This window comes from Nyctereutes procyonoides, unplaced genomic scaffold (assembly GCF_905146905.1).
Source record: "Nyctereutes procyonoides isolate TBG_1078 unplaced genomic scaffold, NYPRO_anot_genome, whole genome shotgun sequence".
Lineage (NCBI taxonomy): Eukaryota > Metazoa > Chordata > Mammalia > Carnivora > Canidae > Nyctereutes > Nyctereutes procyonoides.
The window spans coordinates 43,549,780-43,574,073 of record NW_026575140.1 but is presented as its reverse complement, the minus strand read 5'-3'; the positions used below and the strand labels follow the sequence as shown (position 1 = coordinate 43,574,073).

At 40.9% G+C, this 24,294-nt stretch overlaps 1 protein-coding gene across 1 annotated transcript in view; it reads right to left on the bottom strand.

The window, feature by feature from the left end:
- ROR1 (receptor tyrosine kinase like orphan receptor 1) overlaps positions 1 to 24,294 on the bottom strand; it is a 400,073-nt gene that overhangs the window by 12,237 nt on the left and 363,542 nt on the right. Inside the window, exons 7-8 of the mRNA XM_055307141.1 lie at positions 22,616 to 22,861; positions 7,852 to 8,063 (exon numbers count right to left, since the gene is read on the bottom strand). Of these exons, the coding sequence (XP_055163116.1) occupies positions 7,852 to 8,063; positions 22,616 to 22,861 (458 nt within the window). The remainder of the gene's footprint in view (positions 1 to 7,851; positions 8,064 to 22,615; positions 22,862 to 24,294) is intronic.

The window sequence follows — 24,294 nt, the reverse complement described above, 5'->3', positions numbered from 1 at the left end:
CCAGTGGCTCAGTGGTTTAGCACCGCCTTCAGCCCAGGGCCTGATGCTGAAGACCTGGGATCGAGTCCTGCATCGGGCTCCCTGCGTGGAGCCTGCTTCTCCCTTTGCCTGTGTCTGTCTCTGTCTCTCTCTCTCTCTGTGTCTGTCATGAATAAATAAAATCTTAAAAAAAAAATAATGACCATGCACTGAATCCTTGCCCTGTGCTAGACACTGAGACCATAAAAATGCCTAAAATTTGTTTTTGGAGTGCTGATATGTTAAGCTGTAAGTAACCCCATGAAATTGGTTGCTGTGACTACTATCCCCATCTTACAGGTGCAATCCTTGAGAAACAGAGTGATCCCACAGCTGGTAAGTCGTTATGTCAGACAGTGAAGGCTGTTTTCTTAGTGACTAGTCCACAAGTCCTTTGTTTGCTCTCTAAGTGCTTACTGCGTCAACTCATTTAACTTTTATCCCAATCCTCAGAGAGTCATACTACTGTGTCCCCATTTTATGGATCAGGAAATTAAGACATTCAAAGGTTAAGTGGCTTGCCGAAAGAAGCCTACCAATTAAGAGGTGATGCCAAGATGCAAATCCAATATGATTGACTCCAAAGCTGGAGCATTTTTCTGGGAATAATTGGCACCTTTCATTTCGACTCTCAAAGGGATCCATAATTTTAAAAGCATAAAGCCCACTGGTATAAAAGTGGAATGTCAGGATGCCTGGGTGACTCAGCGGTTGCGAATCTGCCTTTGGGTTAGGGCATGATCCTGGGTCCGGGGATCAAGTACCACATTGGGTTCCCTGTGAGAAGCCTGCTTCTCTGTGTCTGTCATGAATAAATAAAATCTTAAAAAAAAAAAAAAGGTGGAATGTCAAGGTATAATTGCTCTCTGGTCTCTGATCTAGACCTTACTCTGTGATTTTCTATTGTACTCATTAGTTGACTGGGACAAATGAACAGAACCTTTCCACATCAGCCTTTGCCTCCATGGGGCACAAGAGTCCTGGAGAGTATATAGAGATAGCTGAGTATCTGGAATTAGCTATTGATAGGAATCTGCTTGACTCCAAAGCCTATTTTCCTTTCTTGTGCATTTTACTGGTTCTGAGGTAAACAGTGTTCAAATTGTGAACCAATTGGCTCTACTTCTAAACGGAAATGATTATGTTTTAAAAACTTAAAGCCAGAGCCATCTCATTTTGGGAGGTTGTGGACATTTTCAAAGACTATAGCTGAACTAAGTGCCTTCCAGCTTATGCCATCAAATTTAGGAGGGAGTTTCAACCAACAGTCTGCCACACTTGTCCAGAGTTCAGCTGCACTTCTCTGGAAGTGATTTATTTTCAGAAGTGGTTCTTTTCTCTGTAACGTAACTTTCTGACGGTTAGTTTGAATGTTTGGTGGTCATCAGGGTTGATTCTGTGGTGGTTACTTGACAATGTCAATGGAAGAGGTTCTGTCCTGCCTGGAAACAGGCAGAACAGAAGCCAATACTTTTAATGTCCACTTGAGCCACCAAGTACTCATAACTTGAGCTCATGTGTTTGGTCAGTCTGAAAATTAAAGCAGTAGAGTGCCATGGGGAAGCAATGTGGAAGCACTTGGGCTCTGGACCTGGGCAGGCCAAAGTTCAAGTTTTCTTACTCCCAAATCAGGCTCAAATTAGCACCTACTTCATAAGGTCGTAAGAGAGATCCCATTAAGATAATGCATGTGATATACTTTAGCTTACTTGTAGTATCACTTATAATCTACCCATTTCTTTTTTTTTTTTTAAGATTTTATTTATTTATTCATGAGAGACCCACACAGAGAGAGGCAGAGACCCAGGCAGAGGGAGATGCAGGCTCCATGCAGGGAGCCCGACGTGGGACTCGATCCCGGGACTCCAGGATCATGCCCTGGGCTGAAGGTGGCGCTAAACCCCTGAGCCACCGGGCTACCCTAATCTATCCACTTCTAATGCTCATTCTCCCTGGAAGTTAAGTTTCTACAGACATACATTGGAGCTGAGGCTCTGTGCTAGACAGTCTCCCAGCCCGAACTCTGGAGCTAGACCCTCTCCACCCTCAAGGATTTTACTTAGGGTGTCAACAGGGTGTGGGGCAGAGGGATTTACGTTAACTGAATGGATTACCAGAGCCGTCCAAAGAGCTACCTTCAGTATCTACTGAGCTTCTGTTGCTTCTGTCCTCACCCTAGTTAATGTGGCCTGCTGGATCCTATGGTTTCCTCACAACCTACATTATCCTGTGCACAGCTTTTGGTAGTTGAAATATTTGGTAGTTAAAATATTTGTGGTTGCTCATATCATCATTGTAACAAGAATAATAGTAACTTCAAGCTATTGAGTACCAGTGAAGTACCAGACATGCCATCTCAAAGTGATGAAAAGATTGGATGTGAGGGTGATCCATCCCTTCACTGATCGCCAGGGTTGATTTGGCTGATCTGGCTGCTGGTGGGGGGGTCCCCTTGTCCCCCCAGGGCTCCATGCATATCTGTTCTGAAGCTGTGCACTTGGTCAAAGAGGATGACCTTCCCAGATAGAGGAGGACCATTCTTTGGTCAAGGGTATAGAAGTAGCTGTGCTCCCCTGCTAGAACTTCTAAATAAGAAAAAAAAAAAAAAAAAGGGATGCCTGGGTGGCTCAGTGATTGAGCACCTGCCTTCAGCTCAGGGCATGATCCTGGAGACCAGGGATCGAGTCCCATGTCAGGCTCCCTGCATGGAGCTTGCTTCTCCCTCTGCCTGTGTCTCTGCCTCTCTCTCTCTGTCTCTCATGAATAAATAAATAAAATCTTATAAAAAAAAATCTCCAAGCACTATTCGTATACTTGTTTTACAGGGGAGAAAACAAAGGTTTAGAGAATTTGCTTAAGGCCTTATGGCAGGTAATCAACAGAGCTGAGATTTGTAATCATCCCTCTTTACTTTTAGTCCTCGCCCTTTGGAGTCTATCGAAGTACCTCTGAGAAATAGACTATTAAAAATATGTGGCTAGAAAGGTAAGTTAGGCCCAGAGAGTATGGATCCTTTGGTGCTGGGAGAAAGAATTTCATAACTTGAGACTGGCCCTTCCAGATTGGGGAATGTATATCAAATGGGAGCAAAAGTAATGCCAGAGGATAAAATTAGCGAGAGAGAGAGAGAGAGAGAAGAAGAAGAAGAAGAAGACGAAGAAGAAGGGGAGGAGGGAGAGAGGAAAAGAGGAACGGAAGGAACTAGTGAAGGGCCCCTGAGTGGCTCAGTGGTTGAGCATCTGCCTTCGGCTCAGGTCGTGATCCTGGAGTCCTGGGATCCAGTCCCGCGTCGGGCTCCCCGCATTGAGCCTGCTTCTCCCTCTGCCTGTGTCTCTGCCTCTCTCTCTCTCTCTGTGTCTCTCATGAATAAATAAATAAAATCTCTTTAAAAAAATGAAGGAATTAGTGAAAGAAACAGAGGAGATAGGAGGAAAGCCAAGAGGAAAAAGTATTTCAAGATGGTGGTTCAGAATATCCAAGCCTCCAGGGAAATTAAAGAGGATAAAGACTTGGAAAAGGCCATTGGATAGAATTACATCACTGGTGATTCCCTAGAGGGCCCTGTCAATAGAATGATGAGCTCAGAAGTCTGGGGAGACAAAGGCTATAAGGACTGAGTGGAAAAGCTATTGGATTTAGCACCAAGTGTGGTGATGCGGGGGAAGGCCAGGGCTTCAAAGGGACCACAGCCAGACCACAGCAGGGCTTTGTGGATGGAAGTATGTTGTGGCACAAGGGACAGACCCAGAGAATATAACCAAGTGTCAGTACATTTAGCAACTACTTTGGCTGGAAAGGGAAAGGAGAGAGGAATTGCCTGGAAGTGAAGAAACAGAGAAGTTGGCAAGAGATGAGGGTAAATTGAGAAATAAAATAGAGTTACCAGCTTCAGAAAGTGAGGCAAATCCTGCTTTCCCCCCAGTGTTCTTTCTACCAGCCAGGAGTTGCAGGAGTCTGACCCATGGGCCTGTTCAGGCTTTGGCTGTGGCCCTTCCTGAACCCCACCCACTGTTCTTTGTTCTCCATTCTCAAACACCTTCTCCTCTTAGCTTCTCTGAGTCTCACAGAGCAGAGTCCCATAGGGAAAGATAGAAGCCCACACCCCCACCGCTGTGCTTGGCTGGGAGGCTGTCCCACCTTGCTCCCTCCCCAGGGAGACTGCTCCTCAGCCTTTGCTCCTTACAGACACTGCCCTGTTTTTCAGACACAGGACAACCAGGGAATGGTTTGGCTTGAAATCTTCTGCCGAACCAAATAAAAGGAAAACAAATGCACAGTACATTATACACGGGGCAGGGGGGCTGGAGCCAGAGAAGTATCTCTGGTCCACTGACTTCCTTTCCCCATAGATTAGTGGGAAACTCAAACCTCATTGAAGTCTAACTCCCAACTGCTTCATCCACCTCTCTGGGGACTCAAGCCAGGTCTGTCAACCAGTCTGTCTGTGACTGCTATTGCCTCCTCTGAAGGGTATGGGTTTCTAATCTCCCTGAAGAGCCTCTTCTTCATCTGAACACTTGGTGGGGGTGGGGGGTGACTTTAGCAGCTCAGCAAGTGGAGAGAGATAGAAACAGTCTAAAGCCTGAAGGGCATATTCATCTGGATCCATAAAAATCCTGGAGTCTCTGACTTCTGAATTGACCAAGATAAAGTAAGAATAAGGCTCGGGCACACCAGCTTCCATGCTTCATATTCTTCTACATCCCAGCTTTCAAATATTCTTTTGATTCTATGCGGGTAGGGTGTTTGTTCTCAGGACTTTTTTCCTCTTTCTTTCTTATGTGTGTTCCTTCCTTCTCAATTTTATAGGTACATGTAATACTTATGTGTCAGTGACCTTTCAAAGCACTTTTAGAGATTGACTGTTTACAATTAGGAATTTTCTTTAAGGTCTTCGAAGTCCTTTGTGCTTTTTCCAGGAAGGGCACTCAGTAAGAACCAAAACAAACAACAGAATAACTCAAATTTGATTGGAGCCAAATCTCTGAAGAGAGTAAGAGAAAAAGAGCGAGCATGTATTTTTGTTGTTTCTTTCCCCCTCCTCAACCCTGTCAAATACACTTGAGCCATTCCTCCTTACAGGGTGGCTCAGAATGACTTGAGAGCTGTGTAAGGCTAAATGTTCTTGTGTTGGAGAACTCTTGGCACTGGGAGACTTTGTAAGGGACATTGGAAATGATGAGAACAATCCTTACTTCACCAAGTCTTTGGGAAAATTTGTCCCAGTCTATTTTACATTTGTCTCTACGACCATGGAGGATGGAGGACTATTATTGCTCTGGCCAAATCTCACATGCCTTTGGCAGGACCGGAGCTATATCATTTAGATGTGTAAGTGTTACACAAGCCTCTTAAGGATTTATCACAAGCCAGGGTGATGCCTGTGGTTAGTGTTCAGCCCGAAGTGACCAAATGGAATCATATTCAGTTGTTTGCCTGACCCCCTCCCACTCTTCTTCCCCAGCATGATTTGTTCTGTGGAAAAGTTATGGGGTCAGGCAAGTACAAGGATTTTATTTAGTTGTGAAAAATCCTATGTTCATGTTTCACCTCTTCCAATCTCTAGCTCTTTAATTTGGGGCAAATTACTTAATTTGTATGAGTCTCAGTTACCTTGGTTGTATGGTAGTGATTAACACCTATATTATAGAACAGCTGTGAGGATTAAATGAGATGATGAATATAAAAGCTCCTGGTATAGTTCTTGACAATTTGTATCCATCGACATAGCTTTCTCCATTTATGCCACAAAACTCTTTGAGATCTTAATTTGGAAGACTGCATAAATCCAAACCATCATGCCTACTGGACATTGTGCTTCACAAAACAAACCTCTGCTAATAATGGAATTGAGTTGCAGATTGAGGCTGACTTACAAAATTGACAATTTTCCCATGGTTCCTGCCACAGCAACAAGGAGTCCACCTATCTAGGATGCTAGTAGCTGCACGGTGACTGCTGTAACCAAGCTGATCTGGGTCTCTCTCTATCCAGAGTTCTGGTGTTTCTAAGGTTTCTCAACATTTAATAACATAAAAGATGGGGAAAGAGTCTCATGGAAAAAGACTATTGCACTGGAACTTTGAAAAATGGGAAATGTAAAAAAGGTCAACTGGGTGTTACTTCAAGAATGTGCAATATTAATGCCTCTGTTTTCTTCTACTACCTTGTAAGGATTGAATGTAATACTATATAACATGCCATAATGTACGTAAGCTGGCTAGCTGGCAGCTAAAATGTCAAAACCAATTGAACCTCCACCTTTACCTGTCCTCCAAGCCGCTTAGTGAACACAGTGGTCTTCAGGGTCTGTGGGGGTTTTTTAATGGTAAAAATTTACACTTAAGAAAACAGTGGTTTCACTTGGGATAGAATACTTACAAGTGAATTTTCAACATTTAAGAAATCCAAAAACCAAAAAAAAAAAAAAAGAAAGAAATCCAAAAACCTTACTAACAGATATGATTACAACAGAAAACTATTTTAAGACTTAAAAAAAAAAAAAACCCAACTGCAAAGCAGACTAAAATCAAATGAGGGCTAGGAGTCAGTCCCAACATGCAACTCTACTTATTAGTTAAAATAATTAGTTATTTTGAGTGTGAAGACAGTTTTCCCTAAAATTTTATTAAAAAGAGACATCTTCTCTTTATTGAAGGTCAAACGGATAATATGGTCATTCACCCACAGAGAAGATAAATATTTGCAGAATGAGTGAATGAATGTCCTATGGAGTTGGAATAAGAAGAGACAGGCTTTTTGGATGTCTTCTAAATTATTTAAATGAACTCTCTTTGCCAAGAGGCCTGGGATTGAGGTTCTGGCTTTCTGGAGAGAAAGCCTCTATTGTATTTCAGCTTCAAGAAGTGGAGTGTGTGTTCTGTTTAAGGTAAGGGCCGGTGACCCTGGGTTCCTTGCCAAGACCCAGAGCAACCCATATGTTGAAAGATGAGGAGGGAAAACTAAAAGGAAGTGGCTTGATTTAGTAGAGAAATGAGAAGGCTAAGGTAGGCTATCATAAACCAGCATTTGAAGATCACAGGAAGGACAATACTTTTCTTTATGCTTAAACCAAAGAGAAATGGATTGAGGTTGGACATTTAACCTAACTTAGTTCCTAGGTTAGGATTTAGGTTATGTTGTTGTGGCAAAAAAACACATCACATAAAACTTACCATTCTTAAGGGTATAATCTATGCGTGCTGTTGTGCAATAAAAAGGATTTTTTGACAGTGAAGTTGGTAAACCGTGTTTTTTTTTTCTCTGTTCATCTTTTTCAGTGTGATTAGAAGAACGTGGTTATTTCCTTCCTTTGAAATTTTGAAAAATAGCTCACACTCTGAGTCCTTAGGAGAGATGATGTCTTAAGGATTCTTTCTAGCCCAGACTCGATGGTGAAGGACAATACTTTTCTTTATGCTTAAACCAAAGAGAAATGGATTGAGGTTGGACATTTAACCTAACTTAGTTCCTAGGTTAGGATTTAGGTTATATTGTTGTGGCAAAAAAACACATCACATAAAACTTACCATTCTTAAGGGTATAATCTATGCGTGCTGTTGTGCAATAAAAAGGATTTTTTGACAGTGAAGTTGGTAAACCGTGTCACAACCGTGATGTGGCTGGTCCAACAACACTGGTATGGACACACTGATGAAAGAATGTTCCAGCTGCCTTGGATAAAGTTAGAGGTACACAGTCAAGGCAGACGTGAATGCTAGAGCTTGTAAACTCTGATTCTAGATCATTTGATTTCTAAGTTGGGGAGGATGATACGTTCTGCTTTAACCTGAAGCCTACAGAATCTCTGCAGCTCTGTACTGCTAATTTTACCTTGGGTTTATATGCATTCAGCATTGACATCTCCACATTTTGACCTCTGACATGTTTCGGCTGCCTCTGGACAGGTGGTGACGAGGACTTCTGGTTATTGCGGCATACACAAATGAAGAAGAAGAGCAAAGCAATGGCCAGAGGAATAGCAACACTTGGCACGAGTATGTACAAGATTTCCATTTTATTCTTCTCCTTGGAATCCTTCGAATCTGGGTATAGAAATAAAAGAGGGCAAAAGTCATACTAGTTCAAATAACATGTATAATATTACACTGCATAGTTTAAAATGACCTCTTATTCTCCTATACACACAAATTCACTGGAGAAAAAAAGGAAGCATTGCTTATTACAATTTGTTTCTATCAAACCTTCAACATAATTTATTGAAGTTTAAAAGTTTAAAGTTCAAATGTTTAAAAATTGCAGAGGGACACTATGAAGCCTTTGCATGTGTGTGGGTCCCCATCTGATGCTGCCTCTCTTTAGCAGCAGACCTGCATTTCTCTGACATCTTAAACGTTAAAAAAGTCATGTGAATGGACCATAGATACCCAAGGGCATTCACGTGGACCACAGGGCTCTTCTTTCATTGGCTGCTAGCCTGGATCGACCACCACAGCATGGTGTTCCAGAACTCATGCCCTTGTCTTGCTGGTTTGGACTTACAGGGTCAGTCCCACATCTTCCAGAATCAATGTCACTCAAGAATCCTGGTCCCAGGGTCCACAAAGCCACTGGCCTGACAATATGGGGACCTGACCCAGTCTCTGATGAGTTGTGTGACCTTGAACAAATCATTCACTTCTCGGCGCCTCACTTCTTGTCTGCAAAAGTGAAGTATCTATTTTGGATAGTGTCTACAATTCCCTCCAGCACAGCATCACTGAATAACTTGACACTTTTTGAAACCCCAGAATTCTTCTTAATTGATTTCATATGAACACAGTAACAATGAGTGCTAACACTCTGAAGTATATTTTTGAAATCTTATATATCTACTGTACCATTGCTTGGAAAAGAATATAATATGAATAGGAGGACATGAGGCATACTTTTTAAAAACTGATTTGAGTCTGACCTTTAAATACTTTGGGCATGTGATAATAAATTATTTGACTGACAAAACAAACACAAGAATTATTGGCAGTAATCAGAAAGGTTACATAATACATGCCCTGATCACCTATAACCTCATCAACCATCTTGCCTTAAGAAAATCCAAAGTGTGAAAATTCAGATCCACCCAAAATTTGGAGATGATTATTTACTTAACTTAGAATTAACCATGCATCAATTCACTCATCCTCCCACTTGTTCAGTTCAAAAACTACTACTGCCAAGCACCATTCTTGGTGCTGGGAATATAAAATTAAATAGGTATGTCCTTTGCCTTTAAGGAGTTCATGGTTGGGGAAAGAAAACAGAGAAAAGATAATTACAATATGTTGTTGGAAATGCTACAAGGGAAGTATGACTAGGGTGGTTAAGAGACCCACAAAGTCCCTTTAAATAGTGAGCTTCCGGGATCCCTGGGTGGCGCAGCGGTTTGGCGCCTGCCTTTGGCCCAGGGCGCGATCCTGGAGACCTGGGATGGAGTCCCACATCGGGCTCCCGGTGCATGGAGCCTGCTTCTCCATCTGCCTATGTCTCTGCCTCTCTCTCTTTCTCTCTCTGTGACTATCATAAATAAATAAATAAAAAAAATTAAAAAAATAGTGAGCTTCCTTATTACAGATAAACAAGAATATACTAAACATAGTTTGTGCTTGGACACACCTGCTTGGGGGAACCTATTGTTCAGTGAGATATAGCAGTAACTAAATCACACTGCCTTCTCCCTACAGATACAGACTCAACACACAAAGTTAAGAAGGGGCAAAAACCTAGGTGTTGGAACTGCTGTGGGTTAACTCTCAGAGAGGTTTGAAGAGGAGTAAAATCTGTTTATTGGGTATAATAAAAATAAGTTTTAATATTTATGGAGTGTTTTCTAGAACAAAATCATGTAGCTATTATTATTATTATGGGCCAGGTGCTGTTGAAAGTACTTTTCCTTAACTCATTGATTTTATCCTCACAACGAACCCCATGAGGCAGGGTCCACCCTTATGCCCATTTTTACAGGTGAGAAAGCTAGGGGGACAGAGTGGTTAAGTACTTTGCCCAAGGATATGAAGCTAGTAATTCAAAAGCTGGGACTCCTCCCCTCTCAGTCTTGCTTCCTATCTCCTGCCCTAGATACTCCACTGCATGGCCAGTAATTTGAGAATGGCTGTTGTTTGGCACCCATTTTATCATGCTAGGACTTCTCTTGTTGCACAAAGGTAGGAAGGATGAAAGGTGGGAAATGACACAGAAGCTTTGCCAGATGTGCTGTTTTTGCACTCCCCACTTTATCCAGTGGCAGGTTAACACATAATCCAGGCATCTTTGGAGGCCATTCTAGTCATTCTCATCTTGGGAACTGTTCTCAGGTCCTTTTGTAAGGATTGTGTCTGTATGTCTTGGGTGGATGGACAGAGAGAAAGAAATCACATGGAAAAATGTTTCCCACAGGGCTTAGCAGATAGAGCTTTTATAATAGGAATATAATAGATCCAGAGTGGATCATCTATCTATCTATATCTAAGATCTGTCTGCCTGCCTATCTATGTAGACACTTTAGAGATGATGTAGCAGAATAAAGGAACTGTGTGACTTAGAGTCAGAAACCTCTGAAGACTGCCTTTGTCCTCATCTGTGCAACCTTCAGTAGGCACTTAGCCTCTCTGAGCAAACCCACCTATAGATAAGAAGAGTAATACCTGGGATCCCTGGGTGGCGCAGCGGTTTGGCGCCTGCCTTTGGCCCAGGGCGCAATCCTGGAGACCCGGGATCGAATCCCACATCGGGCTCCCGGTGCATGGAGCCCGCTTCTACCTCTGCCTGTGTCTCTGCCCCTCTCTCTCTCTCTCTGTGACTATCATAAATAAAAAAAAAGAAAAAAAAGAAGAGTAATACCTATTTCATAGGGTTGTTGTAAACAGTAAATGAAGTAACATAGGAAGTATCTACTCCAATACCTATTACAACCCAATCACTCACTGTTTAACTCTTACCCTTAGAGTAGAAAAGGATTCAGAGATAAAAACTTTGGGCAAGGAATTCCAAATAACCTGAAGCAGGAAACAACCTCTTTTACCTCATCCCCTCATTTATTTACTTAACGGGAATAATTGCTCTACCAATCTTATTTGGCTCACATGAGAGAAAATGCTCATGACAAAACATCAGAAAATCGAAAATTGCCATATACTTGTTGGATGCTATGATTATGAACATATAAAAACACTTTCAAATTTCTCTGTACCCTAGTGTGTGCTGGGGTGGTGGTGGTGGATCCCTCTTGTTATTCTTGGATTTCAATGAAATCATTATGAGAGTAATGATTACAAAGGAATGAGATTAATTTAGTACTCATGTAACGCTAGTCATTTTTCTGGCCCAGGTTTCTAGCAACGAGGGAAAGTAGGGCTCTCACCTGTCTGGCAAACAAAGGAATCTATTCTGTTCTCATTCTGTATCAGATTATTCACAGAACGCCTGTGATTGTAAATGGGAGGTCTGGGACAAATCCCCCAGTGGGTCTGCAAGGAGCACAAACTTCAAGAAGCTGAATCCTTTAAACATAGGCAAACTTGGCTCCTTCTGATTACACCGAGGATATGCAAACGAGCCCACAGTGTCTTCTTGCCAAGTGAAATAATCAAGCAGAACAATACATGGCCATGTTGGAAATGACAGAAAACAAATTTTGACCGATTGTCAACCTGTGATAGCACATTTACTCCCCCCCCCACACACCTCTCTCCACATCAGGCCGGAAGAGAGTCAGTCTGGCTCAAAAAACTTTATATGAAAACATTGCACAGAACAACTAACCTTACTCATGGAAAATTAGAAAATTAACATTGGTCAACTTCTTTTAACAGCCTAGCATTTTTTTTTCAGTTCTGAAGTCTTTATTAGGGCAATCCAACACAACAGAGGAAGCCGCAGCCTGAACAAAGTAAAACACATGTGAGCCTGAAGTCTGGTTTACAAGCCTAAACATACCCGGGTGGGACGCGTGCTAAAAAATCCTGTGTGCTCTGGGTGCAGTGTGCGAAGTGCAAGGGTTTGAATGCCACACAGGGGCAGGAGAGGACAGGAGTGGCCTTTGCTGTGGGGGTCGCATAGCTTTTCACAAAAATAGTGACTTATAGTCTGACATAAAGGGTCGGGGGGGGGGGCAGAGGTCAGCGGCAGAGCCCAGCCCCCACTGTGGGCTCAGCTCTCACGAACAGCCTAGCATTTTTATTCATCACTTTAACTGGGTACTTGGTGTCATCTCAATTTTATTTTTATTTTTTAAAGATTTTATTTATTTACTCATGAGACACACACACACACACACACACACACACACACAGAGGCAGAGATACAGGCAGACGGAGAAGCAGGCTCCATGCAGGGAGCCTGATGTGGGACTCGATCCCAGGACTCGAGGATCAGGCCCTGGGCTGAAGGCGGCGCTAAACTGCTGGGTCACTGGGGCTGCCTTCATCTCAATTTTACACGTAGACTAAGGCTAAGAAAGAACAAATAATTTGACAAAGCCGGAAAGTGATAGAGTCTGGGTTGGAATGCAAGCCTGTCTGCCTTCAATGCTTCTGTGCTTTTAAAATTATATTACTAATAAAAATTAAAATATATGGAATTGTCCTTCATTATTCTCCTTAAGATTCCAAGGCTCCCTTTAATGAGGGCCAATATTTAGTAGAGATCACGCTATTAAACGGAATCATTTTAGAACAATGGACATTATTCTTACTATTCACTTTAAAGGATATTGGACACCCTCAGTGCATTACAAAGAAACTTGGCTGGAGGGCAGCCCTGGTGGCTCAGCGGTTCAGCGCCGCCTTCAGCCCAGGTGGTAATCCTGGAGACCCAGGATCGAGTCTCAGGTTGGGCTCCCTGTCTGCTTCTCCCTCTGCCTGTGTCTCTGCTTCTCTCTCTCTCTCTCTCAATGTCTCTTTCTCTGTGTCTCTCATGAATAAATAAATAAAATCTTTAAAAAAAAAACTTGGCTGGAAATTAGAATGGTGAAGATTTTTAATACTTCAAAATAACCATTTAAAAGTTAAATGCACGTATTAGTTACATCAAATTAAATACTTGGGATTTTTGAAACCAACTATTTAGTCTGGATCACATGATTAATTTCCTTTTAAAAATCAACAATTTGGTATCACAGTTCACATCTAACATTCCTATTTTATTTTTACAAAGATATTCAATACTTTGATTAGTAATTAAATATAATGGAGAAAATACTCCTTTCTTATCCTGGGGCTTAAAACAAGGTAAACATGATTTCCTATTCAAGAGGTACTTTCATAAAGTGAAACATCATCTGGGATATTTGAGTTAAAACAAAAAAGTCATTAGATCTTAAAAATGGCAAAGGTGGGGGAAGAAATCTTACAGAACCTTAGAATCCTCCCCAAATAAACAAGTTAAATTATAATCTTTTCTGAAAAGAAATAAAAACTGTAGAAAACAAATAGGAATTGCTACCATCTATTGTTTGAAAAGTATAAAATAACAGTCTGTGGCAGATAGGAACTTGCACCAGCGATGTTTAAGCATATGCCTGGAAGCCAAAGGAGAAAATCTGTTAACTAGGCCTTCAGTTGGTATGCTGGGTCCACCATTAGGTCTTTCAATTTAATGATGGAAATACTAAGTAGATGATCTATTGCCTTATGTATTCTCAAATTAATTCTTTTTTTTTTTTAAGATTTCATTTATTTATGCATGAGAGACACACAGAGAGAGAGAGAGAGGCAAAGACAGAGGAGAGGGAGAAGCAGGCTCCCTGCAGGGAGCCCGACGCAGGACTCGATCCTAGGTCCCTAGGGTCAACGCCCTGGGCCAAAGGCAGGCACCAACCGCTGAGCCACCTAGGCGTCCCTATTCTCAAATTAATTCTTAAGAAGACTCTGATTGGACATATATAGTGATTAAAATGTTTCTCTTCAGCAAATGTTTTAGACACATAAGTTAGGGACAGTAACTTATCATGTGAGCACTTGAGAAAAATCTTAGTAACTAGAATCCAAACGAGGTTACTATAAGTTTCTATTAATTCTTAGGATCTCGGTTTTCTCTTCTACAAAAGGAGAGAGTTGGGCTAATCTTTGTTCTTTTACTGAAAAAAATTTAGTTATGGAAAAAAATTAGCAAAACTTACCATCTTAACATTTTTAAGTGTACAGTTCAGTAGTGCTAAGCATATGCACACTGTTGTACAACAGATCTTCAAAGCTTTTTCATCCTGCAGAACTAAAATTCTGTACTTATTGAATGATAACACCCCATTTCCCTTTCCCTCTAGCCCCTGACAACACCTGGTCTATACTCTGTTTCTACGAATTTGACTATTTTAGAGACCTCATATAAGCAGAATCATACAATATTTGTCTTTTTAGGACTGGTTTATTTCACTCAGTAAAATGTCCTCAAGGTTTATCCATGTTGTTGCATGTGTCAGACTTCCTTCTTTTTTAAGGCTGAATAATATTCCATTGTATGTATATATCACATTTTCTTTCTGGATTCATCCATTGATGGGTTGCTTCCACCTCTCAGCTATTGTGAATAATGCTGCAATGTACATGGGTGTACAAATATCTCTTTGAGATTCTGTTCTTCTTACATACTATTGGTCATTTATATATCTTCTTTGGAGAAATATCTAAGTCCTTCATCCACTTTTTAATTGGGCTAATCTTTACATGCCAAAATTCAAAAGGTTTTCTAAAATTAAATCTCTTTCATTTTGATAGCATTATTTTAGAGTGGTAGACCAAGCACACTTAAACTTTTAGCAAGACATTTGATCAGGTGACCCATGATATCCTTCTGGACCAAAGATGGAGGGTTAGATATTAATATCATTAGATAGATTTGTAATTTACCATGTGCCTATACCCTAACAGTGTTAATCAGCCAATCAACCTCAAACTGTAGAGAACTAAGCATGAGTGAACCTGCCTGTTTGACATTATCATCAACTACGTGATGATGCCATATTCATCTAACTTGAAAATGACCCAAATCTAGGAAAGAAACCTGACTAAGGAAATAAAATTTTAGAGGTTTACTCAAAATAGGCTAAAATAATGACCCAAACCAACAGTTGAAATTTTACAAATAGACATAGCTTGCCATTAGGGTCTTGCTTAAAGAAGCTCACTAAGCAAATCTACTAAATAACATTTTATGTAACAAAACCAAGAAAAAAAAAAAGAGGAAAATAGAAGACTGATAAGTTTTAATGAAGACTTGAAGGCTCAGCTAGACTCAGCAATAGTACGATGAAATACTCCAAAAAATTTTACATATGGTACTTTAAGCAAAAACAAAACAAAACAAAACAACCCCTTTATTGACAATACAGAGTGATGATCAAAAATATCGTGGTCTTTTATCTTCACTGGTTTAAAAACACCAAAAATGTGTTTTCTAAGACAGCATTTTTAAGAAAGGCTTTAAAAAAGCAAGAAACATTTAGAGGAGGAGGAAAATGGGTAAGGAAAGGTTGAAAGAGTTATATACTCTTCCGACCAAATTAAAAATCAAATGAAGGATGTGCTAAGTACCTTCAAATGTGGATGATAAATGTTACCAGAGGTTACAGACTAGATCTAGATCTAGGACATAGACTTGTTCCTTATTGATTTTTTTTTTTAATTTGAATTCATGGCCAACATTTTTTAAAAATTAGGGAGCTTTCACATATAAATTTTGGTTTCAGACTTACAAATCCAGATTTTGAGCAGTGGGGGCCATCCCATAACTTCTTCAGGGTGGTGAGATGTCCCTGTCTCTGACGGTCTCTGGTGATGTTCAAACAGAGGCTGGATGATTCCTATGATTCCCCCTAAAGTTCTTTAATTTAATAAACTGAGTTGACATATCTTATTTAGGCACCTGCTGTTCTTTTGACTTTCTTGTGAAGCAACTGATTTAAAGCTAGTGATGAATATTTTCCCTGAGTGTCTTCAGATCCAGTATCAGTTCTTTTCTACTCAGCTCTATGCTGAGGCTGACTTCTATAGACTGTATCATTGGGCATCCTTGCCCTCTGGCTTCTGGTTAGGTTCAGCCAATGGGAGATGTTGGCGGGACAAAAAGAATTGCCAAAGGCAAGAAGAGTATGGCTGACATGTTTATTCCCCGCTCCCTCCTTGCTGAGTTGCAGAGGATTGGCTACCTCCTCCTAGCAATGGCCACAGCCTTTGGACATCTCTTTTTAGCCTCAGCTGGGCTCCATAGGGTAAGGTAACTAATCATTCCTTTGGCTCTTCAAGCCTAGGATGGTAATGCCTCCCACTTCTGTTGGCCCTGGGTTCGTCACATTATTGGTTTCTCCTAATTCTGCTAAAGTCTTCATAAACAGTCTCTTTATAAAACTCTCCATAGTATGTTTGCTTGTGCCTTTTGTTTCCTACCAGAACTGTGGCTGATACAACAAATGGCAGAGATCATTGTGGTGGTATATCAGAATTCTGTCACCAAAGGGTTAAAGCGACAAGGAGCCCTTCCCATTGGCATGGTGGTAGGCCAAAAGAGTTAAGAGCTTCCGAGAGCTTATTGCTAGAGCAGCTGACACACTGGATAAATGACTCAATATATTTTGAGAACAATAAAAAAAAAAACCTCTGAGAAAAAATTATTTTATGGTTAAAAATGTTTATGGAACATGACTTAGTTATAAGTTTTGGGTAACTATTGTTCTTTACTTCGTCGAAAATGTATAGAGACTGGAGAATAAAGTACATCTTGAAAATCTCTGTAGCATAAAAATAACTCTTCCGGAAGACTTCAAACCATACAAAGCAGTGCTCTATTCCTCCCTCCATTTCCCCCTCCCCACCATCCAATTCACTGTAATGTTCAATTTTGGTTTGAAGAAATGGCTGAAAGACAAATTGCCTTACAACAGGTCTTCTATGAAATATGGGAGAAGGCTGCTGACAGAGTGAGTTAAAAACTGCAGTGTTCGCAATCTGGAAAACATCTGCCTTGCCCCGAACTGTAAACCACCACGTTGTAGAAAATGGTTTGTGACAAAGCAGAACCCAGGGCGGGGGTTTATAAGGTTATGGGACAAGTCAGGGCTCTTCAGGCACAGAACTGGGCACAGTGCCCTTTGGCAGACTGTTGCAAGCCAAGGACTTAAAAGGAAATAGAAAAGTAATAGGCCAGGTATGAAAACTGCAAGTGGTGCCAAATGGCCCATGACTTTTCTTATCAGTGGGTGCTCTTCGGTGAAGCTGCCTGAGGAGTCAAAACCATCCCCCGCTTGGAAGTTCTAGCTGTTTGGTAGAGGGAGAGACTTTTAGTGAGACCTCTCGGCCATGCTAGCCTGGCTGGCGGAAGGAACGTGGCCTCTGGACTTCATGTAGAGTACGATAAAGGGCCAAGGTATGAATATGAAAACCCTAATATAATCAAAATTCGGCTTCCCCATACAATTCAAGAGAGGAACAAATGAGGGAGAAGGAAAGAACCGAAGTCACGTGGTAAAATAAAGCCAAAGTAAAATGGCCAGATCATGAAAAAGCTGCTCCCAGAGAAACAAGCATTTTCCATAGTTCTGCCCCCAGGCTGTGTAGGAAAGCAATGACAGGACTACAGTGGAACTGTGAAGCTGGGAGGTGTGCCTAGGTGCCAGTTGGAAAGAACATAGGCAAATGTTTCTTTTTCGACGTAGTTTCCACCCAACCCACAGTATTTGTGTTGGAAGGTGGCCACAGTGACTAGAGGTAAAGGTGTAGTGAACGAAGGTTTGCAGGCAGGCTCTCAGGGAAGATGGCCAAATCTGAGGATGGGGGACCTGCTGCCGGGAAGGGAGGAGAGAGCTGGATTTAACGGGAAACCAGCAAATGCTGCGAGCCCTGCATGGAGCTGCTGGGGGAGCTAGTCCTCTGCGGGGCTGAGGCTGAGTGGAGCACCTAGGGTCCCTCTGAGTAGATGACTTTGTGGCTGTGGGCTCCATTCCTGTGTGTGTGGAGCTGCAAATCAGAAAATAAATGAACAGCATCCCAAACACCTAGAGAGTTCAGAATGATCAAAGGAATGTTCATTCCTCTGAATACTCTCAAATTTGTCCTTTAGGTAGTTGTGTCACGGTGGACAGAAGACTGACCTACAGTCCCACGGACTGGGTTTGAATGTTGGCTCTAGTAAAAATGTTGCCTCTGCTTCTCCATCAGTATAGTCGAGAGGAGACCTTTATCCTGTGGTTATTATGAGGATTCATTCATTCAACACATTTTAAGTCACAGGCCAGATGCTGGCATTACAGAACAGACAGCAGTCATTAAAATGCCAAGCGCATGACAGCGCACATAAATGTTGGGAACTATAAAACAGTGCTGAACGTGATTCATATTTTTACCATCTGAGTCTTTTACTAGATTGTAAGCTACACGAGGGCATGCTGTGACCTCCCCATTCACAAAATCTGAAGCATAATAGAAGCTCAACACACATTGTGTTTCAGTGAATGACTAAGTAAATAACTGACCATTCTAATTGTTAGATGCCTGGGATAGATAGGAAGGAAAAGACAGGGAGGATGAGAGGTCGGATCTTGCCCAAAGTATCTTTGGTCCTTTCACTTCCTCCAAGCACTACCTGGGTGCATGCACGGAGTCTTAGCAGAGCCAATTCCCAGAATTCATAGAAGACATATTTGGTTGTGTTTAATTTTATCTTCTGTCTTAGAGTGAAAGTTTGCAGATAAAACGGTCTGTGGCAGACCATTCTCAAATGCCTTTATTCTAGAAAGTACAACAAATGCTCACATTCTGCATTTAATTAGGCCTATACTTCTTTTAGCCTTACTTGGTTGAAATGAAAACAAAAGTTATCAGTAGGAAAATGAGAAACCACATGGAGATTTTGAAATCTCCTTAACTTTGACTTAACTAAAGAATGCAGGAACATTCCCATGAGACTCCATCTCATTTGGGAGGGAGAAGGAAAAGGACTCACTTCAAATCTGCCCCACTAGCTTTTAGCTCGCTGTAAGATGAAACATTATTCTCAATATCTATCTATCTATCATCTATCTATCTATCTATCTATCTATCTATCTATCTATCAATCTATCTCAACAGATACACATACCAGCTATAGGTTTGAGTCTTTAGTTCATTGCTTATTAACCATTTGGTCTTAGATAAATTACTTACCCTCTCTAAGTCTCAGTTTTCTCTTCTTGTATAGAATAAAACCCAACTCAGAGGGCTATAGGACTGCTATAAATGAGATAATGCACAAAAACTCTTAGCATGGTCTTTGGCTCATTGTAAGCACTCAATAAACGGCAACTGCTGTTTAATGTTATTGTTGTTCTATAGTTTAAATTGTGTAATTCCTATCCAGTCTCAAGGTTCCTCCACCCTGGCACTATCGACATTTTGGGCTGGATAATTCTTTGTGTGGGTCATTCTGTGCATTGTAGGGTGTTTAGCAGCGTCTCTGACCTCTATCTAGTAGATGCCAGTAGCATCTCACAACCCTCCTCTTCCACCATGAGTGAGGACCGAAGTACTTGAGACATTGCCAAATGTTCCCCGGAAGACAAAACTTCCCATTTGGGAAGCACTAGTATAGAACAAAGAGCAGTGAATGGTCCTAGAGGTAGGAGATCTAGATTCTGTAGTTGATTTATGATCTTGGGTAAGTGCTACCACTTCCCTAGGCCTTGGTTTTCTCGTATGATAAAAGAAGGCAGGAATTTCAACTTTCTCTTTCTTAATTTTTCTATAAACGAAAAGAGAAAGAAAATCAAATGCTCTTAAGAAGTGTTATAAAGTAGGATGCTATTATGATTAGATTGCTAGAGGTGGTCTATCCAGGGGCAATTCTGAGAAGCCTTGCCCAGGAACAACAGATGATGCTAACCTGCTTTCTTTTTTAATTCTTACATTGAAGAGCCACTGGCCTCTCAGCAGCTGCTTCTTGATCAATGTCAAGGATTCCCTGTGCCTTTAATGTATATACTTGTGGCTTGGCTTGAAGAATTCAAGAGCAACTGTTTTCTTTCAAACTGAAATGAAAATGTTCTTTTTAATAAAAATGATTATTGTAAGTGGTGAGAACTACCTTGTCATCTCTAGATTTAACATTCATCTAAATTTATCTCTTATATGACTAGAACTTAACCAGTCATCAGAAGGTTAACTGTGTCTTCTGCCACCTAATATGCAGAAAGAAATATTCTCAGGGTTTCTAACATCACTGTATTTACTGATACTATGGGAACATAGAGTAATACTAGAATGGATTTCCTCATCAGCAAGGGAACACTTTTTGATGTCACATCATATTATGGGAATCTGTATACTGGGATCCAGAGGTGGAGCCTATTGTCATTCTTTTATTTATTTCTGAAAAAAAAATCTTTAAATGGGAGCTAGGGAGTGTCTGGGAAAAGAGGATGAGCTTTGAGTTTGGTCAGAGCTTTATGTAGATGGATGAGGTTCAAGGTCCAATCTCATCATTGGTGTGATTTATACCAGTTCTTTAACCCTCCTGAACCTCAGTGGACTACGTTAATAACACTATTAACCCCATAGCATGGATATGAGTTTTAAATGTACATGAATACGTAAAGCATGGAGCATTGTGCAGGCACATGGTAAGTATGTGTTTTGTAGGGGATCTTTCTCTCTCTATCCAGTCTGAAAAACTGTTTGAGGATTCCTTTCATTCCTCAGAGTGTGTATTTGGTCTGATTGCTTTAGGAAGGTCACTGAAATGAAAACCATATTTCTCAGGTATAATTTAGAGTCTTGACTAAACTAAACTAATTGTAGTAAAGCTTGAATCAGCTTATTAACAAACCTTCTAGTTTATGACCAAATTATCTTCCTACTTCTGCTGGGTATTAGTTGGAAATTGAGCATCAGAAGTCACCCAAAGGACAATAGCACTTATCCAGAGAGGAACGAACAATGTGTTTCTTCCCTAAAATAATTCATCTGGTGTTCTTAGGGACACACATCAGTATTCTGAGATAGCACAGTAGAGTACCAAGAAGATGTAGTTGGGTGTAACATCAGTAACATAGGGTTAATAATACTCATCACAGTGTAAGGGCAAAGCCTATGAAAACCCCAAGCACCATGCTTGACACATTACTCATGCTCAGCGAGTGATGCTTTTTCCCTTTTTTCTCCTTACCTGGTTTAGGAGAAAGGGTAGACAACTAAGTGGATGATTATAAATCTACATTTTATTTTTATTCCTTTCCTATTAGCATTGAATATAGCATGTGGGAAAAGTCATGAATTATTAAGGGCAAACCATTTAAAAAATACCGGATAATTTGCTTTGAAGTTTCTGATGGTGGCTCTGGAAAAGTTTTACTTTGTAATTTGTTCTTTATGCTGCATATGAAGGCATTTTAAAGCCCAGCAACACAAAAAGGGTCTGGTCACCTCTTTCTCAAACCTGGCATGCTTCACCACCCACAAAATCATTTTGCAAGAGAAGACAATATAGTAACAGGTAACACATAAGAACAAAATTATTGAATAATAGTTTCCCAAATTTTCATCACTGAGATTTCTTTTTAACATTTTTATTACTTCTTATGGACCTCGTTAGTATGTTTCAGCTTTCTCTTCTCTGTTCCATAACATTCGTGCTAACTTCTATTGCATCATCCACATTACATTGTGACTGTAATGTGAATCACATTTTATTTCTCTTTCAAACCCCTGTTCCACGGTGGACTCTTAAACAACATTTGCTAAACTGGGAGCAAACATTCCTCTTTCTATGTTGACTATATATGAACTATAGCAGATTTTTCTTTATATATTGACTATATAATAATTATATAACAGATAATATTTGTTAAGCATTTACTATCTTCCAGACATCATAGGGTTTTTTTAGTAACCCATTCATTCTCCCAGTAACCACTAGGTGGATGTTATTATTATGTCCAATTTACTGCTGTGTGTATTTGGTCTGATTTCCCTGCAGAGACACCAGACTCTCCCTCTATGTCGAGAGAACCAAGTTGACATCATCTATGAGAACTAGGACCAGGAAGATAGGTCTGTTCCAAAACAGTCCCAAACCAGGTTTCACCTTTATTTTCATTCTGTTTCTCCTACCTTCCACATATTTTTCTAGAAAATGGAACAAACTGATTCAGGAATTTCATTTGCTTTCCACACTTCTGTGGCATAAAAGGATGACAGAGAAGACACGGTTTGTCTACATGTTACCCTGGATGAGTGCGTAATAGCTATAGATTCATCCTACCTCATGGTGTTCTCAAGGACAAAGGGAAAACAGTTCTCTTTCTGTTTCTAGTACAACTGTTTTGTTAACACTTGGACATGGAGCATTGTGGGTAATGTCTTTTTCTACATGACTGATTGTGATGAGCCTGTTCCCTTGTGTCTGTTATACCCACTGATGACAATGGTTACGGGGATAAGGCAGTTTGCCCCCTGAGAGTGTGTGTTGGTACCCTAAAAGACATCTTATGTAGAAATGGCAAGGTTTAACGGTCTTAGAAACATAGTTTGAGATCTAACAAACACTAACGCTCTCCTTTGCCCCCTTACTGACTCTCCTCAGGGCAGGGAGATGGAGAGGGGATCCTTTAAAGGTAAGTGGACACATTAAAGGCATTTACCACATGCTGGGATGTCACACAGGTCAGACTTAAAATTTTCATCCAAGGTGAAGCACCAGGGAGCCTCCTTCTGATTCCCTGGGTTGCGGCAGTAGGAGTGGCCTCCATTCAGCTCTGGGAAGCGGAGGGCGGTAAAGGTGTGCGTGTGGGGGTACTGGGAATTCCACGGCTGGCACTGGCGTCCTGATTTGGTCACACTGACGGTCCCCCGGTAGTCCACACCTGTGCTGTTATAGCACTTGTGATCTGGAAAACAGAAGAGAAAGGCTTAAACTGTGAGAAGGAAACAGGAGATGCTGGGGCTCCTAGCCAGCAGTTTTTGGAGGGAGGACTCACAATTAACCTCATGGCTCAGGCTTCCCTGTTGGTTAGGGGCCATGTGAGCAGTCTCCCTGCTTGCTAGGCTGGGACACAGGTCCTGCCTCACAGTTACATTCCTGGGAGGATTTAAAGCTTATGCGGCAGGAATAAAACCAGTCCCCCACAAACATTTTTAATATTGAACACACACACACAAAATCAGAACTGGGGTTGGGACTTGGGGGCACAGGAGTAATTTTCCAGTGAATGGCTCAGGAAAGGTTCAAGCTACATTCTTCTTTCCATGCCTGCTTGATGTCTTTAGACATGAATCGTGTGATAAAGAATCTAGTTCCGTAAAAAAAAAAAAAAAAAAAAAAAAAGAATCTAGTTCCTAGAAAATGTTCATTAGGAGCAGTGTGTTATGAGTTTCTAACAGGAGTTAGGGCCACTCTGTGCTGAGGCACTGCATATTCTTGAGAAGCAAGTCCTTTTCCCAGGTGACCACAGGGCTGTCACTTGAAAGCAATGCAAAAATCCACTGAGTTGAAATAAGTCAAAAGATGGAGGGCTAGTGACAAAATAACAGTAATAATAGTAATAATGAAGATATTGTCATCATTGTGTGCTAAGCAGAGTTCTAAGCATTTTAGATGCAATAGTTTAACTAATAGCATAATATTAAATTCCAAAAGGAAACCAAAAAATTACCAGTGATTTTAATTCTAGGTGAATGGGAAATCACAGAGGAACAGAGGTGAGAGGGCAGTGGATAGAGGCAAGCCCCATGTATATATATTTTAAATTGCAGTATAATGCACACATCATAAAATTTACCATTAGTGTATTTTGGACATTCAAAATACTGCGCAACCTTCAGCACTCTCTCATTCCAGAACACTTGCATCATTCCCAAGAAAACACAATACTCATTCAGCAGTCAATGTCCAGGCTCCCCAACCCCGTCCCTGGAAACCACTAATCTGCTTTCTGTCTCTATGGATTTGTCTATCCTGGATATTTCAGAGAAATGGAATCACCCCGTGGTGTCTGGCTTCTTTCACCGTCATACTGCTTTCAAGTTTCAGCCCATGCTGTAGCATGTAACAGGATTTTTTTCCTTTTTCTGGATGAATACTATTTCACTATATAGATCTACCACAATTTATCAACTCATCCACTGATGGACACTTGGGTTGCTTTTCTCTTTTACAGGTATTGTGAATACCTGTTCTGAACACTTGCATAAAAGTTTTTCTTTGAGCACCTTTTCTAAATCCGTCTGAGTGTACAGCAGGAGTGGCATTACTGGGTCCTATGGTAATTCTGTTTTAAGTCACTGAGGAACCAGTAACCATATTTAAAAATTACCATCTTCA